This window comes from Mangifera indica, chromosome 12 (assembly GCF_011075055.1).
Source record: "Mangifera indica cultivar Alphonso chromosome 12, CATAS_Mindica_2.1, whole genome shotgun sequence".
In the NCBI taxonomy this organism is placed as follows: Eukaryota; Viridiplantae; Streptophyta; class Magnoliopsida; order Sapindales; family Anacardiaceae; genus Mangifera; species Mangifera indica.
Genome location: NC_058148.1, coordinates 12,032,698 through 12,051,604, shown reverse-complemented (window position 1 = coordinate 12,051,604; position 18,907 = coordinate 12,032,698). Strand labels below are relative to the sequence as shown.

General features: G+C 33.6%; 3 protein-coding genes across 4 annotated transcripts; 1 reads left to right on the top strand and 2 right to left on the bottom strand.

Annotated features, from left to right (window-relative positions):
- Positions 1 to 43: 43 nt before the first annotated feature.
- Positions 44 to 3,731, top strand: LOC123192995. Of its 2 annotated transcripts, none has more exons than XM_044605739.1 (2): positions 44 to 451; positions 3,277 to 3,731. In XM_044605739.1, exons 1-2 carry the CDS (start codon positions 161 to 163, stop codon positions 3,412 to 3,414), a joined length of 429 nt encoding a protein of 142 aa, XP_044461674.1. In that variant the 5' UTR covers positions 44 to 160; the 3' UTR covers positions 3,415 to 3,731. The 2 variants fall into 2 exon arrangements, with proteins under 2 accessions (XP_044461674.1, XP_044461675.1); XM_044605740.1 differs by lacking the exon at positions 44 to 451 and adding an exon at positions 1,173 to 1,568.
- A 44-nt stretch (positions 3,732 to 3,775) lies between these two features.
- LOC123192994 (phosphatidylinositol-3-phosphatase myotubularin-1) lies at positions 3,776 to 12,428 on the bottom strand. Its single transcript, XM_044605738.1, has 19 exons — positions 12,129 to 12,428; positions 11,974 to 12,033; positions 11,581 to 11,655; positions 10,679 to 10,750; positions 10,390 to 10,459; positions 10,225 to 10,274; positions 9,718 to 10,007; positions 9,512 to 9,585; positions 9,366 to 9,429; positions 9,161 to 9,226; positions 8,724 to 8,823; positions 8,508 to 8,618; positions 7,944 to 8,113; positions 7,461 to 7,545; positions 6,871 to 7,083; positions 5,897 to 5,956; positions 5,672 to 5,736; positions 4,716 to 4,995; positions 3,776 to 4,610 (listed from the first exon to the last, which is right to left on the bottom strand). Exons 1-19 carry the CDS (start codon positions 12,240 to 12,242, stop codon positions 4,119 to 4,121), a joined length of 2,511 nt encoding a protein of 836 aa, XP_044461673.1. The 5' UTR covers positions 12,243 to 12,428; the 3' UTR covers positions 3,776 to 4,118.
- A 2,210-nt stretch (positions 12,429 to 14,638) lies between these two features.
- LOC123193363 lies at positions 14,639 to 17,629 on the bottom strand. The gene is given in 3 exon segments (XM_044606302.1): positions 14,639 to 15,821; positions 15,824 to 16,820; positions 17,473 to 17,629. Coding segments are annotated over 2 exon segments (1,803 nt in total). The 5' UTR covers positions 16,803 to 16,820; positions 17,473 to 17,629; the 3' UTR covers positions 14,639 to 14,997.
- Between the last annotated feature and the right edge of the window lie 1,278 nt (positions 17,630 to 18,907).

The window sequence follows — 18,907 nt, the reverse complement described above, 5'->3', positions numbered from 1 at the left end:
TCGTTTGGATTGGGCCAAATCCAACAAAGTGAACCCAATCCCAAAACATTCCAGAAAGTGGCCTAGTAGTTTCAGGAAGCCAGCAATTACCAACAAATAAGCAAAACTTTGAAACGAAACTTCACCGCTAGATCCACCAGACCAACCAAGCACGTTATCCATGGCTGAAAATTACACCAAAATCATCACTAAAAATGAAGACCAAAACGGTCGCAAAAACTTACTCTCGCTCTTCACAGACTTCCGCTTCAACTTTCCTCCCTTCAACCGAGAAACGAAACCGGATGATCCTGCAGTGACTGAATTAGAAACGGTACCAGTTGATTATAAAGAAGAAATTACCACGAATCAGAAACAAGACGTGGTGAAATTTTCTGATCCTAAACCTGTAATTCCTCCGCCTTTGAAGCTTGAGGTCGAAGACAACAGCAATCCCGCAGTTCAATGGCTGGTATGTTGCTATCTTTCTGGCTGCTGTAACGTAAGACTTTTTTGCAATGCATGAGAATGTTTTGAAAATATCGTAGAACGTTAATCTTTTTCACTGATTATCTTGTTTTTAATTTATTTAGGATGTTTGGACACTGTGAAAATGATGGAAAATTAGATCAGAAAATTTAATCAATCAATCATTTATATTTTGATGTATTTTATTAAAAAAGAGAAAAAAAAAATATTTCGTTTAATGGATCTTGTGACGTTTCTGCTCCAACAAATGCTCAAAATAACACAATTAGTCTTCATTATTAGTGTCTTAATAAAAAAAAAATCTAATAGAACAATAAATAAATATTCATTAATTATAATAATTAAAGTTCTAACAATTCACTAACAAAAAGATGATTTTTATTATTGCAAGTTTTTTAATTTTCTATCATTATATCCTAATTATTTTAATTCATTAAAAACATTATTATATAATTCATTAAAATATTTATATACTAAATTACTGAAATATTACACAAAATTATAATTATAAAAGTTAATATATATTTCATAAATGGTGTGACAAAAACAGAACTATGTCAAATATACTTTGTAGGATCACAAATTATGAAATATAATTGTATACGTTGTAATATATAGATAATAGATGTACCGTGTACACGTGTCTAGGGGTTTGGGTAATTAGCGGTAAACAGTATTTACGCGAACCGTAGAGAACCGGGAGTAACAAACCGGAGAACTACTAAAGACGTGACGGTATGACACTGCTTTCCCTGCCGCTTTAAAAATTGGAAACAAAATTTAGCTGAAGTTTAGTTTCTCTCGTTGTAGTAATGGCTGAAAACGCCGAAAACGCTACCGAAAGAAAAGATTCCCAAAACAAACTCTCATTGCTACCAAAATTTGAGTTCAAGCTTCCTTTCTTTAACAAAGAACAGAAACAAATAAAGCCAGCTGGCGTTAAAGAGAGTCCGAAAGCGAGTGTAGAAAGTGAAAACGTAAGTGTGAAGCCGAACTTGGTGCGGTTTCCGGACTCTGCGCGTCTATTAATACCGGGTCAGTTGGAGTTCGAGGCTGAAGAGCCGGCCGGAAGGACTTCCAACCCTTTCGTTCTCTGGCAGGTTTGTTTTCTCTTGTAATTTCTGGTTGGTTCTCGAGGAAATGGAGGAAACGCTGTTAGGACAGGTGATTTTTATGTTTTAGGACTCTTTTATTCGGTGACTGAATGTTTATAAGGGAGATAGATGGATAGTTGTTGAGTTCTTTATTTGGAGAAGCAATTGAATTTGCTGGAGTTTTTTATTCTCTTAATTTTAGAAGTAATTTAAGGAAAAAAGTGATTGCTTCGCCTTTTACATTGAATATTAATACTTTTTGTGATATAATGAATGCTCAAAACATTCTCGCCCATTTCTTTGAAAGATTGAGAGAATATATCCCATTATGTTGTGCTAGATCGTGGGATGGGAAGAACATTTAAGTCTAGTTATACAATTTAGGGTACCAGGATAACAAAACAATGAAACAGCCATTTAGGATACCAGGCTAACCAAACAATGAGACAGCCGTGAAACAAATGTTATTTAACGTTAGTTAGGTAAGAATGCAGTCTTGAATGATGTTTGGTAAAGGGGCCGATTCTTGTGTATCAGTGTCATCAGCACTATTTTTTACTGATGTACCTTATCTTTACTTTACTGGTTTACCTAATATCTAATGATAGGATATAAAAAAGAGCAATGTACATGTACACACTATGAGCACACAAAATGTGTATACAAATGATATATTATCATGTGATTGAGTATTATTTTATTTTAATTTAAAATTATTCAATCACTTGGGGACACATCAATTACTTAATAAGATGGTTAAGACAATGCAGTGATAGGGCTGATAAATCTTATATGCCCAAGCTTTGCTTGAATAACTATGTGGTGTGAGGATTTGAGCACTGCTGTAGGTGCTCTCAAACCTTAATTCCATAGCTAAATGAATGATTTAAATAATTTCAGCAAGCAGTTTTGGATTTGGTACCTTTTGCCTGTTATGATGTTGGGAGGCATGCCATTTGCTTGGTTACATCCTAGAAGACTGGGTTAGCAGTATATATAAAGTGATTGCTATCTTTAGATGCAACTATAATAAGATTTTCAACTTTTATACGTCATTCAAAATTGAATGTCCCAAGTAGAGATTTTGTTATTAACGCAAGCTGCAGCATATAAGTGACTGTTGCTGGGATCTCCTTAAAATGAGTGGAATATTTTTCTGTCATCAGGGTTTTGAGCTATTCTTCTAAGTTATAAATACAAATGTTCAGGTTTCTTGTTGTAAAGTGACTAAAGTCCCTGTAGTTTTCTAGTAAGCTACTAGCTATCTAAGTTGTTTGGATGAAGCCTAAATGGCTCATCCTCGTTGGTGGATTGAATTTGTTGGTAGGTAATTCAATGAGTATATTTCATAATTGGCTTTTTATTTTTTTCTGTTCAGAATATAGAGTGGAATAAGGAAGGGAAGTAACATTTGAAGATGCTGATTACTCGATAATGACCAGAGGGATACGAATTCCTCAGCAAATTGTATTATTCATAATGCTTCTCTTTTGTCTTCTTTTTCTGTTGTATTGAGAAAGCTGTTTGTGCCGATAGTTTTGTCCTTGGCCTCATATTGCTCCTTCCATTATCATGGCCTAAGTTCCCTTGCAAGCTAATCTCTTTGAAGCTGTGTTAGTCTGCTTCTTGTTTCATTCCTCCTAGTCTGATCTTTTTAGAAGAAATCAATTATTTACGCTTCGATCGCTTAAAAAATCCCTTCATTTTTTTACAGGTTTATGCTCTTGGAGGGTTTCTTGTTGCGAAGTGGGTATGGGCAAGGTGGAAGGAGAGGAAGGAGAGGGCAGCCAAAAAGGATTTACCTGATGACAAAGACACTCCAACTGATGACGGTCATCATCATTCAGCATAATATAGTCGATGATTTGGGCAAATCGAAAAATGCAGTATTTCTTGGCATTACACTGTACTACATCAATGTGAAATCAGTTTAGTTAATGAACAATAAAGTCTATTGCAACGTGTTTTCTTTTTCTTTCATCCTTTTTGTAGCTAAAATAGTTGTTATCAGCAGTCACAGGACTTGAACTTTTCAAGTAGCTTTCTGGTTCACTCAACTGTTAACTGAATTTGAGTGAAAAAGTTCAGACCATGTAGTGTTTGGAAGGCATGTATGAGAACTAAACTCATAGTAACTTATTATCCAAATGCAAAATTGCATTCAAATGAGTGCTGGTGTACATGAATTCTGTAAAATCATCATAATATATGAATTATTCAAGAGGCCTGTACACATGCCATAACCTTTTATTCAAAAAATGATTGATATTGTAAATTTTGCTATCATCAAAACCAAACTATATAGGATAATGTAATGGGACCTGGTAGCACGTACGGCATCGTTAGAAGCTTTTTGAAGGACCAAGTCAACGGCTAACTCTATATTCTCTGTACAACTCCGAGAACCATTGGAAAAGGGTCAAAATTGTATGCACAGCCACCCTATTATGCCTTCAACTGAATCATATAAAAATCTGTAATCTGTTGGGACTAAGATTTTTGAGCTTTGATCTCCAAGGCCACTGCTTCAATCTTTTATTAAGCTAAGAATATGTTTCACTGTGATTGGAAATAACTATCATCGATAGAGAGTTGATCAAATGCATCAAAATTTGCTTTTAGTCCAACAAATTGACTACCAAGCTGGGCACAACCAGCACCTGGCCACCTGCACCCCCCTTCCCGTGCGCGTAATGGACACAAAGCTTCACACGCTCGACCGATTGGGTTACTGGAAACATCATCCCTGACTGTGACTGAAACAGAGAAATCAGATTTCTCAGAATGCTGCACAGCACCATCAGACACTTTCATTTGACTTTCTGTTGGATTGCTTTCAATGTCAACAGCACAGTCACCGGTGCTAGCAAAATGAACATTGCATCCTAATGCTTCAACGGCTCGCTTAATGGCTGCACTTTCTTTGCTGGCTTTCTTCGCTGAATTCATAGCTGCGCTTCTGAGTTGCTTTTCATTTCGCAACTCTGCAGTTAGTGACTCCACAGCAGTTTCAGTTTCTCTAGATTTCTTTTCTGCGATTTCTTTTGCCTGTCAGGAAAATAACCAATCAGATGAGTATTTACAGACTCCAAACCAAACGTATGACAAAAATGATTGTCACTCCATCCCTTTTCACAAGTAAAATGTCTTTACCTTATTCAGTTCAAGGAATTTTACAGTGATGTCCCTGAATTGAGCATCAAGCTCCCCTGCTTGGGCTTCAGAAGGGCAAGCCCAGCGAAGATGAAATTGAGGCCACAAAGTTGGGGCTAAAGCCGCGGCTGGAGGTAATAGTGGCCCATTATGTTTCAATGGATCATAAAATAGGTTATAGTGAGCATGAGCTTTTTCCTGTGAAGAACGCAAATCAGCCAAATATTTCCACAAGCATCCACAAGCTTCATAGACACGACACTGCTGCCTCTCCTTTTCACTGAACGATAAGATTAAATTTAGTATTCAATAAATTACCAAAGTTAGTCGCCATAATCTCCACAAATATCAAGTTGACAAGCATCATTATTGCCAAGGGTTTAAAATTCATACTAGACAGGCTAGTCCAACCGATCGAATCATCACCCACTAAACAAAACAAAAACTGTTTGCATAAAAACCACTCCAGCAGTTGAACTGGACTGAACTGTGGTCTAAACACTAAAACCACCCGGTTCACGGTTTGACTTCAGTCAAATCCAGTTCAGCAGAAAAAATTCAACTTAAAGAATGTGTGTTATCAAATTAGGTATATTTTTATGTTAAAACAATTTATATTATATATTTAATGATTAATTATACAAAATTGTTTTAAATATTATTTTTAAAATATATTTAAATATTTTATCTGTCCAACCACCGGTCAATCAGTCTGATCACCGGTTGGAACCACTCCTTTGACCAGATCGATATCCAGTTTAACTATGAAAATATTGATTACTAGACAATACTCTCTTGTAATTTCATCCTCTTAGCTTGGTAACGTAACACCTTACTAACCATTCTATCCATCATCCAAGGAACTCAAACTTGACACAAAGATGACCAACTCTCACTCATGTAAAACCATTGCTTGTAAAGTTCACAAATGGGGGGTAAAAAAAAAAGCAACTTACTTGTTGCACAAGAAGTTTCCAAAGCGACAAGAAAGCACACAGTCCAAAAAGTCCACCAGAAAAGCCTGAAGCACCCAAGAGAGGACAAATCAGTCATCAGTTTTCTCAGCAAATTAACCAAAGCAAAGGAAAAATGACAAAAGAGCCAATCAGCACATCAAAAGACTATGATAGCTTGGTTATAAAAATAAGAAATGCATCTCTTGATGGAAGAAGAATGCATACCAAGGAGAACTCAAAAGCAGAAGGATACATCCGTAACAACTGTGAAACACAATCAACCCACTGCAGAAACATGTAACACACATCAGAGAAGTCATTTTTCTACTAGAGAAACATGTAACATGTAACATTGGTGCTAAATAGCCTGACACTTTAACCTTTCTCGGCTTCACTTTTACAAGTACCAACAGAAATTGACAAAGATAAAATTTAGGCTTGAAGTTGACAATTAAGAAAATACTCTTTTTTTTAATAATTCACAAATCTCCTGACCCCCTTTTGCAAAGCCAATTTCAAAACTGGGGACCCACTGAACCCTACAATCTTTGTGAAGTGGGAAACAATGGCCTTTGGCCATGTAGGTGACCATGAGCGGAATCAAAAACCAGACCTTGTGGGGCAAACAACAGGCCTAACAGGTCAGCCAACCTGACATGGGTAATTAAGAAAAATACTGAACCACCAGAAACTATGTTTAAGGAAAATTTTGCCACTGAACTACAAGCTGGAAAAGAACTATGCTGGTGTGTCAGAGGCCTGAGCAAACAAAATCTTGCTTCAACACCATACAAGGAGCCTAAGCAGGCCTGTACAACTATATTGAACTGTATATCAGCTTTTCAGCTCAGATTGAAGTAGGGTCTAAAGAAGACATTCACCCCTTTTATGCCTTATTGAAAGGCCACATGCAAGGTCTACAGAAACCCTAAGTACTTTGGCTGCCTTCTGTCATGAAATCAATTTATAGTGAATGAACCTTGTCTCTAACAACATATGCACAAGAAAGAATTACCAAACACGATATCATCGTAAAAAGCATGGTTGCATGGATCCTTCCCCAGATTCTACTCTCTTACTAAGTAATATCTAACTACTAATGCAGGGACCAGGATACATGTGGGAGAATGGTATAATATAATGATAAATGAAGATTCTACCGCATTACTAAATAATAATCTAAGCATTAATGCAAGCACCTGCAAAAAAATGGGAGAGTAGTTATTCTGTCCATGAGAAGCACTTTGAGCCTGAGATGAGAATGAACTAGATGACTGGCATGATGTTAAACTCCCAGTAGAATAATGCCTAGATAATTCAAAAGGCACATCACCACTTCCAGATAGTGTTGGCATTCCAACACGATCTGAAAATGGATGGCCAAACGCTAGCCAATCTTTTTCCACAAGTCCCTGTATCAAGATGAAAAATATATATTTAAGTTACATTAAAAAAAAAAAAAGGTATAGTTCATGTGGCAAGGGCAACTGTACAGGTGCCAGCGAATAATGATATAAAAGCAACACTGAAAGATGTTGAGCAGAAGAACAAAATATTTATTCCAAATACTTAGATTCTGACACTTCTAAAATGAAATGAAGAGACGTAGATAAAAAGGTACAGATATTACAGCTAAAATTAAAGGGACCACATGAAGTGTGGTACAACAACAGAAATTCTCTAATATCAATTTTTTTTCAAATACAATATTACTTAAGAGGCTCTTTGTAGTAACATGAGAAAAGAAGATATTCGCAAGAGTGTTAAATTTACACATAAAAAATACTACCTGAAACCCAGAAAATGTTCGATAGTATGGATCAAGTAATAAAGTAGCAAGAGAAACCAACTGAGTTGTTCTATCCCAACCATCACTGCACATAAAAAAAGACACATATACAGGTCAAAATACAAAATGGCATGCAGGCAAAACTAAAAATCCAAGTGTTTTGGGTTTTAAGACCAAAAATACATTTTTTTCATCTTGTTAAATAGCCAAATTACAACATAGAATATCAAAGTTATCACAGAGTTCAAGTTAAATTGGTTTGAGATTAATCAGGGATTAATCTAAAAGGGAAACGGCTTGATAAACCATAACTTGCATATTGGAAATTATAAGCAAATGCTTTAGCTATATCGCAAGAAAACTAAGGAACTAGACCATCCCCTTGAGGATCACTGACTCTCATTTTTTAATAAATCATTTGGAAATTGATACACACACCCCCAACCAGATCACTGAAACATAATATGACATCAAACTTCTAACCTGCAATGTACAAGCACAGATGCTGATTCCAAAGCAATACGAGCAGCAATCCAAGCTGAACCAGCCAAGATACTCTGAACATGTATTAACCAACCACTATCTCCAAGGGTTGAAACTGATGCCGACATACTACTTAGATTGCCTCCACCCCAAGTCCAACCACCATGTCTCTGTTAATGAAATTAGCAAACAGAATAAGTGGCAAAGCATATGTTTGAAAGCAAGCAGATAATTATACGATTCCATTTTTCTGAACTCATATATTAAGGATATCCCAATAGTATAAATTAAAAGAATTCAGGACTTCCAGCCATTATGGATATGATTCTAAAGTTAATGATTCAAGTTCAAGGTACAACAGACAAGTAGAATGAGATGGCACCCAACTCAACATGTGAAGTATGGATCAAGTAGATATTTTTCCTAACATACACATTCATAAAAAAATCAAGCAGGTTGCAGCCTCTGCCAAAGAGAGATATTCTTCATAGTAAATTTAATGTAACACTAGGTGAAAAAAGAGGAAATTAGATTTTTTTTTTTTTTTAAGGTTCCAAGACTAACCAAGAATGATGACATCCCATCAGATGTAGTTCCATGAGTGTCCAAGTACTCTCTAAGCCGAGCAAAACTCTCTCTCATTGCATGTATGTTGTCTATCCCAAAAAAGACTATCTAATGAAAAATACGACAAAAGGAATATCAGCAGCAGAAGTTAACTATTTCAAAATACATGATCAATAGATGCACTATTGGACACAGCTCAAACCTTTGACAGACCTCAGATTGAAAATAATTTGAAGACGACTCAGAGCCACCCCCCATTGCCCCATTTGCCAAAGCATTTTTTCTTGGTCTTGCATCAGCAATATATAACTTCCTGATAGGAAAGATAATTAACATAAGTAACAATGAAACAAGTTATTCAGACAAAAAAATGTCTCACTATAATGAATTTGAATCCAGAGTAAATATGAAAAAAGAGTTGATGACAATGATTGATTCTAGAAACTAAATATGTCTGTCAGTAAAAAAGTAATTACCCTTTCTTATCCAATTAGGAATATATATATATATATTCAATGACATACAAGAAATTGTTCGAATCAGCATCAAATCATTAGGAAATGTCATGTGAACTATGTGGGAAAAGAAACACAACAAAAGAAATAACACAGTGAAAAATAATAAAAGCAGAAAAAATTGAACAAAAATACCTTCGTGTTGCCCCTAGACTAGCAAGTTGAGTGCACAGGGCAGCAACAATCTTTTCATCAGCATTACTGCATGAAATGTAAGAGTACATAAATATAACTCCTCAAAATGTAAACATTTTCAAAAAATAATCAGCATGCTGTGTGCATTCCAGTATGTGTTCTTTGTGGTCATCGCATGGAGAGTCTTATGTGGTGACTTTGATACCTCCTCATATTCATCATAAGACCAACTAGGGGTTGAGATGAACGTGCAAGTACTGCTCCCGTTCCTATAATTCAACAAATATATCAAGGCATGAACTAAAAAAATCACAACAAAGAATCTAGAGATAAATTAGATTCATGGCATACCTGGATGACACCATGAAATTACAGGCAACCGGCACTTTGCACGAAAGGAGGAACCCTGGAGCACTTCTTGATCACTACAAACAGTTATTAAACAAAGTATTTAATTCTATAGATCAAGCATACATAAAAACTAAGCCGCATAAATAAAAAGTAAACCTTGAAACATCCAGGACAAAAAATTACTGGACTGAATGGCAAAATCACACCTAATGTTTCTTGGAATAATCAAAGCAAATGGATAACTCTGGCACAATGTGTAGGTGGAATTTACATCAGATATTCTCCACAACTCGTTAGAGATTCTATATGATCCATCTTCAATCATATCCACCGATGCACAATAAGAACTTCTTCCGAGTAGACGGAAATACTCATTTAGCAAGCGCACCTTTGGGTTAGTATTATTGTATTTGGAAGGCCCAGAAATAAAAGCATATATATCCCATATTCTTGCTGGCTTTGTACACCTCACTAATGCATTATATACAGCACGCCTCTGTAAAATCAATAATTTCATTTGATAACTACACATGACAATAAAAATCAAGGACATAAAAGAGAACAATAACAAGTAAATGTTATAACAATAATAATGCACTTTTGCAAAAAAATTGAGATCCGATATGTTAAAACATTTATCACAAAATCATTCCTTCCATTTTATTCACTTGACTTTAAGATATTATTTAATTTTTTTCACACAGGAAATTGACCTGCTTTGTTCTTGGGCGGAAACCAAAGACAATAATTCTCATATCTTTACCTGCAAAACATGAGAGGAACCATTACCATATGTACAGAGAAGATTCAGTTATATTATTAACTTTTACACAGTCTAAAAGATTCAGTTGAACAGAAGATAATTCTTAAGAGCATACCAATGACCTGGAGAAGTCGCCGAGATCGAGACTTTTCGGTGTGACGAGGGGCTGATTGAGTCTTTGCAACCTACATAGATCCCTCAAAGATTTTAACATAAACAAACAATATACTAACACGCAGACACACACACACACATATATAGAAACAGATGAACACAATGTTGAAGTTTAAATCCATTAAATATTCAACAACTATTATAAATGAAGTTACCCGCAAAACTTGCCACAATATATATAAACATAACACTACGAACATAAATGGGGGAAAAGGTTATTAAAGGCATACCATCTTACTAAACTTCTCAATAGTTGCTACTGGTATAGTGCCAAGTGCTATAATAGCTCTGGTTCCTTCGCTCTTGTAAAAGGTAAGATAAAGTATCGATTCATTAAATTGATAAGTAACAGATAATAGATCTAGATAAATATTTATAGATCCAAATCAAACATTCTTCAAACCATAGATATCATGTAATGCAACCAAACAACACAAAAAGCTGTCCATTTTATAATCACCAAGCCTTTCATCACAAAGTCACAACACTAATACCAACAAAAAATCCCAACCCTCAAAAGAAAGAATTTCTATGTCTCTCCATATTGTTTCTTCTCTTCCTCTGTCTATTATCTTCCCTTCTGGCAAGTCATACCATTCATCAAAACAGGCTTTATAGGCAACAGTTTGATATCAATGCAAAACAAATCAGTGAAAGACAATAAAAGCTAATTAGACTCCTATAGCTGACTGTTTATGTCATCTGCACTAATGCAAACACTAGTATGACAATAACATGTAAATTAGCGTTGTGCAGGTCCATAACAGTGATTTAAGGTTTAGGTTGCAACACATTATTGCTGCAGTGTACAGTAAACTGAAAATCTGAAATTTATTTGACACATACACAGACATCCTAGAAATCAAAGAAGTACAATTAACATAAACACACAAAAATAAATTTCTAATTATTTCTAAACAGAATAAGATGTTCTACTTGCTTTGCAGCTCCTACACACCCCATGTGCTCTTTCAAATAAACTTGTTTATATGAGCAAAAAGATAGCAAATTCATCAAAGTAAAGACATACAACTGCTTCCGGTGTGAAAATATGCAATGCACATCAAAACAATTAAATTTATGAACATAAAGCAAGTAGAAGCTTAGCAGAAAGTTTTCATATTGCACTTACCAAAAACAGAATACGATAATTCGTCACAATCAAAGTACCAGCCTCATCAGTATTAACAAGAACAACACCATATCCCTGAATACAAAGTCCAAAGCTCAATAACGTTAACCTCATTTATACACTTCAATATACCAATAACAAGTAATTAAAGATACAAAAAAATAGATTACGAACCACACACAATTAATTTATCAGAAACTGTACATAATCAATTATATAAAGACATGATTTACAAGAAAGTCAACAGGTCACGACAAAAAAAATATTGAAATACTAAAATTAATGCCCAAACACACTGATAAATGATTTATATATTAGTAATAACAACAACATTACCGGGCCACAACAATAATGGTAAAAGAAATAAAAATTCTGGTAACAAATATAGCGTACCTCAACTACAACTCGCTCAGCGTCAAGCAACATATCAAGATTAGCACGCGAGACCCTCGGCTATTAAAAATAAAACACAAACATAAAAAACAAATCACCAAAAAAATATAAATTAAAAAAAAAAAACTCTAGAATTGAAAGAGAGGAATGCAGACCTCAACTTTGGTCCATTCAAGTGCGTCCCAGCCGGCGGTTCCTTCGAGCTTCTCCGACTCCGAGGAGCCGCGAAGAGAGGTTGACCGACTTGAACTTGGCTTGGGCGCTGCCATGCATTAGCTACAGCGAAGAAGAGGGGGAAAACGTAATTTCGTTTTTTCGAATTTATAACATGATTTTTTGCGAAGTTATTGGATTGAAATTGAAGGCAAAAGATGAGAAAGAAAGAAAGAGACGGGCAGTGACGTAAATAACGTTCAAAGGAAACGTAGCGACTCGACTCAACTCGCGCGCGATCCGTGTAGGCTTTTGCTTCTTGTCTTTTAGCCACATGACATGACCCACAGGGAGAAACACCACCACTTTATTTACTATATTAACATATAAATTATAAATCTAAATTATCTTCTTGTGGTTTTCGAAATTGACAAATTCCGAATTAATCGTTAGGTATATTTAAATTAAATCAAATTAAACTGTTAGATTTATTTTGACCAGTATAAAGATCAAATTATCCTTAAAAAATAAATTTTTACAATATTAAGAAAATTATCTCAAGTTTAAAAAAATTAACTCAATATCTAAAATAAAATAAAATTACTTAAAACATAAAATTTTTAAAAAATTAAATAGCCCAAATAATAGAAATTAAGATTTTTTTTTAACTTGATAGGTTTTTTTATCAATTATTTTTTCTAAAAAATTATGATTTTTTTTAGTCAAAAGACTATTTATCACCTTTTAAATTTTAAAAAGTTAAAATTTTATTTATTATTTACTTTTGTCATTAAAAAATAAAAAAATTATTTTTAAAATTAAAAATGAAAATTTATTATTTCAGGAAAACAGTCTGTTAGCCTTTCAACATGTTTGTGACTTGATAATATAAAATAGGGAAAAGGGTTATTTCCCACCCAAATTTTAGCCCAATTTCAAGTCACACTCACAGAAGATGAAAAACCCAAACTCTGACTCATGATCGAATTGCCGTTTAAATTTTCTATTAGAAAAAATGGTAAAATGATGAAGAGAGATCTCTTTGTCGCATCACTGTGCAACGAAGAGATCTTCTCTTCGTTGCACCATACGACGAGGAGATAAAAATCTTTTCATTGCACCACCGTCATTACAACAGGAGAAGGAAAAAGTCGGAGACAACACTGGAAGATGAAGTTGAAAAGTGAGGATAAAATTGTTATTTTTGAAAGTTATGGGGGGTGACAAGTTTTAAAAAATATAGAAACTCTAGGTTTGGGGGTGAAAATGTTACTTTTCAAAGTTTAAAAAACTTTAGGTAAAGGTGAAATATTAGTTTTTAAAACCTTGAAGGAGCGAAAAGTAATAAACTTTATAATTTTTAATATAAATAGTAAAATAACTATTTTATCCCTTCTTTTAACAGAAAAATTTAACAAAAATTTGGTCATAGATAAAAGTTTGGATTTTCATCTTCTATAGATATGGGTTTAAGAATGGGTTAAAAGTTGGACGAGAACTAGTCCTTTTCTCTATAAAATAATATTAATGAATTAATTTAGTATTGAATGTGTCTTATTGTAAATTGGCATTTAGCAAATTAATTGCCTAAAAATACTAAACACATGTGGCCTACTTAATGCCTTTAATTATTTGTCAAAAAAAAAAAATGATAAATTATTGTTCAATAGACACAACAAATTTTATGAATTTATGAGATAGGAGACATCAAATTTAATATGATTTATGGATGCCATAAGATTTATGGTAAAGTCTCAATGATATGATTCAAGAATAAAGAAAGTTAATTACATTACGTTACGTTTATAATATGATCAAATGTATTTATTTTTATTATTTGTGAATAGCTAAAATCAAATAATTATTGTAAGAGCATATTTCCAAAACCCCCTTTTTCGGATAAACAGTGAATATGTTTTATTATCTAACAAAATTTAAAAATGATCATATCATATCATTTCTAAATTAAACACTTAAATCTACATCATTATCCCAAAATCTCTTTACCAGATTTTATTAAATTCAATTAATCAAATTTTATACATATTGAGTCAAAATTTTAAAATAAATTTGATCTAGTATTTTTTATAATTAATTTATTAAAATGATGTTAATATATATAAAAATATTAAGTCAAGTTTATGTAACAAAATAAAATTTTTAAATTTGATACAAATTAAAATGTTATAAAAAAAATCATAATAACTTATGGGATATCAACCAAAGTAGTTATAATAGAAGACTTCAACTGAAATGGGTTACCTCCGTCAGGGCAATGTGTTTATATGTATCACCGGATCAAATTGTTGATATATGATGCCTACAATATCTGATAATAATTGTCCCTTCAACGTAGCTTGAGCAGTCAAAAGTAGAGGAAATCCCTTCAAAATATGACATGCTAATCCCATACAAAGGTTTAAAGCAGAATAGAATCTGGGATCTTGTTTCTGCAAACTGCGGCAAAAATGTCATACAATTGCATTTATAGGCATGAGTAGTCCCACATACATGAATGAAAAGCCTAACATGGACGATTTACATTAATATTACAAGAAGTATATCGCCTGTAAATATACAAATTACATCATTGAACAATAGCTCAATCCAAGCATATAGAGGAGCCGCTATAGTACTCACCAGAAACATAATGTTTAAATTTCAAACTATATCTTCAACTCACCAAGTGTTTTTCAGTATGAAGAACTCTGATAGTGTTTGTATGGCTTTAACGTACACTGTGGTTATGATGGAGAAGCTTAATGGACTAGACAGGAGATTAGCAACTGCAACCTTATGACCCCTAAAGCCAGTCAACTTTTTAGGCAAATGGGATTTGTATATCTGATTACCAGAGTCTGAAAATCATCTTTACCCTTCAAGGCCCAGGCATTCATCAAATATTCTACCGCTGGTACACTCCTCCAAAGCTTTTGCATTGACTTCTTTATTGAATCTCCACACATAATTAAGGCCAACAAGAAGCTCAGTGATTGTTGCTTCTGTCGTTTCTTGATTTGCAAAGTAGAGGGTTTGTACTAGAAGAGTATTTGTCCTGGAAATTAAGTTCTGCTGCTCAAAGCTCCGTTCAGATTGCCATCTTATCATATTATGAGCAAGTGGAGCCAACCATTCCAATATTGCCACCATTGCCATTGTCCACTCTCCAACAAGCACAGTATCATAAACTGATGTAGCCAAGCTCTTTGTGTAAGGCTTTAATCGTGCTCTCAGTGCAGCCCGTACACTTGCAGGTAACATATTGTACAAGTCCTCTCTTGCATCATGACCAATCAAATGAGGGGATGCCACTAGCTTCTCAATGACAATTATTACATTTGCATAGTGCAAAGCCAAAGCAGCAGCACCAAGAGTTTCGGGAGGAGCATCCAAAAGCCTGCCCGTGCAATTTAAGACTGAGAATTTAGTATAAACTGAATTTTCCTGAGGTAGGCGGTCTGCAATGCCATCTTTGGCACCATTGAAAATTCGCAAATGTACAGCACCTGAACTTGAATAATAATTGGCGGAAGAACCGTCAGCAGCAATCATGCATCCTTTGAATGGTCCCACTTGAGTCAATCGGTTGGTTTTAGTTGGTGGTTTCTTCCCATTAAAGCCAAGTGAAATGTCACGAATCTTCCACATCTTCTTGCCACTTTTAACATCCTTCCCTAAAATTGGACCTGATTTACAGTTGATTGCCCGAGGGGTCCTGAAAAGAAGTTGACATGGTTGTTCTTTCCAGAAAGAAGACCTGATTTTGTGCTTGCAGCAATAAGAGGACCTGAATGGTAATTATTCATATTTTTAAGTTTTGAATTTGGGCCTGCATTACTAGTAAACATTCCAAGGGGACCCGAAGAAAATCTAGCAATGCCAGAATTATCGGATGGATGAACTGAAGACTGCATTAATGCAGAAAGTGAGTGGCTGTGGTACATATAATCAGAAGTGAAATCTTTAGAATCATCATCTACACTTGAGTTGACTCCAAAGAGTTCTTTGACCCTACAAAATAATGTGAATAGTGATCTTGCCAAAAGGAGAACTGTATAATCATAGCTTTTATTCCAAAGAGAGGCCTCCCTCAGAATCTTGACCTCCTGCTCCTTCCACACAACCTTCTTCTGAAATTCAAGCAAATTCTCCGGGTCACTATCATTACCCTTCATTCTCTTCAGAGTCTGTTTGTGATCTGAAAGCATTTCCATCTCTTGGTACAAAGTGGCATTTATCGAAATGAAACGTTCCATCTTCTTAACTTTCTTTTCCATCTTCTTCAATGTAAAAACCCATCCAAATGGATCAGCACCAATCTTAATCAATTCTTCGTAAGCATTCTCAAAACTCTTCAAAGCAGGATGATTACACTTTTTCCCTAGCCTGGCCACAGATTTTGCCACATGGGCCAAATCCTCTATCAGCTCTAAACGTATTAAATTTGCAATGAAATCTTCATCTTCCGACACAAGCTTTTTTATACCCACAGAGTTGATAATCTCCTCTCGCAACCTGGCAATCTGCTTATCGCTTAAAGATTGCCAAAGATGAGCCAACTTAGACATCAAGCTGGAAACTTTGAAAGCTAATACTCCAATCACCTCTTTCGGAGGACTTGCCTCATGTTTTCGAGGAATTTTCCACAAATTACGAAACCAAGACTCTGCAACCATCTTTCACCCCCAGAAACTCTGATAATGATAAAAAAATATATATACACATTAATTACCCAAAATCGATCCTAGTCAAAATCCATAAGCAAGCAACTTATTATGACTCATTAAAATTCCAGAAAGCACCTCTCATAATCAAAAGTACTCCGAATTTTGAAACTAGAAAGGAATATACATAACAAATGGACTTGATCTCTTACAATTCACTCAAAAATTCAGAAAAAATATTGGGAATTGGAACCTGGAAGTATAATTTTAATAATTCCAGGATCCAAAAACAGATCCCACCTTTACTCAACTAGTTGAACTCGACATCTTTCAAGAAAAAGAAACTTAGCATCCACAACTTCTTCAACATATTGTTTGGACAACAACTTGCTATATCCTAACTGAGAACTAAGACCACAAAGAAAAAGGGGCAAAATTCACAAGAATATTGGAAACTTTCTCTTTGTGGCAAAGAATTCATGAACATACATGCTAAAACAGAAACGAAAATGGCATTATCGTAACGTTATTTATTCACAAAAGAACCCGTGATTATCCTTCAACAAAGACGTCAACAATCAACAACCCAGAAAGCCCTTTTGTCAAATTTCACAATACATACGATCCCCATTTGAGCATCCATCCAATAAACAAAAACAAATAATATAAAACAAGCACTTACTGATCACATGAAGAGATGGTGAAGCTGGAAAAGGTTGGAATTTTGAGAAATGAATTATGACAGAGAACAGAGAGGAGGCAAGAGAAGCGGAGTAGAGCCACACGGGCTACAAAGGAAAGCAGAAAATTAGTAGAAAAGAAACCAGTGAGATTAAAGACTGCTTTTGCTTTCTCAACCCCCTTCACTTTCTCATATTTTTTTCAACCCTCATTATTCTCCTTCTTTTTTACCTTTTTTTTTTTAATATTTTTATTTTTTTCACTTCACTCATAAAAATCTCCACAGCCAGCAATGGTCAAAGGAGGAGATTCTCAATGTCCCAATCCCAAAAATTTCCTTAGATTTTGTTCTTATCTAAATGTTATACATTTGTGTAAGTGATATATATATTTACGTATAATAAAACTATAAATAAAATTACGTGTATAAATAAATTTAATTATATAAATTAAATTAATATTTTGTGAACGGATAATGTGATTATTTATTTTTTTTATACTTTAAAATTACAGAACTAGATTCTATCACATTATATTATATAAATAAATTTGTATAATTTATTTATATATTTAATATTATTCTAAAATTATATCTATAAACAAAACTCATTAACTTATTCATATAAATTGATGTATTGACATATAATTATTTATTAGTTATATTAATTTAAAATTATTAAATAATATATTATCATACTAAATCATATAACTAAATTATCAAAATTTATTTGTATATATAATATTATTCAAAATTATATAACAATAACAAATTCTCATTGAAACAATGGATCAAAATAAACCAAGATCATGTCACAATATTTGATTGGAAAAAAATCTCATATTTTAACATATTAAATGAACTAATTTGAACCTAAAAAATTCTTTATTATTTTTGTTACTTGTGGGCTGTTAAATCAATTCGAAAACATAGTTGTGTTGGCCAAGCAGGCTAAGGTAGGATTAGGAAGATGATTAAAATGGTTGGATGGGTGTGAACGAAGGTAAATGCTTGTGTTAATTATAATTAATTATAAAGAAGTTAGTCAAAGTTTCTATAACTTACAGATGGGAAAAAGTAGTTGGAGTTTCACTCTTAAGAGGGAATATGGAAGGCCGTATTTAAGGGGTTGTTTGATTTAAGAAGTATTTTATTATTAAAATTAAAAGATTATTTTAAAGATAAATTATGTTAAAGATAATTAGATATAAATTATTATTATATTTAATAAAATTTGATATATATAAATAATTATTATGTTTAATTAGAAGTAATAAAAAAATACTAAAATATAATTTTATTTAAATATTTTTGAATATAATTTTTTAAAAATATATGTCATATTATTTATTATATTAATTAAAAATAAGAGTATTTTAGTTCTAAAAAATTAATAAATAAAAATAAATTATAATAAAATTGAGATTATATTGATAAT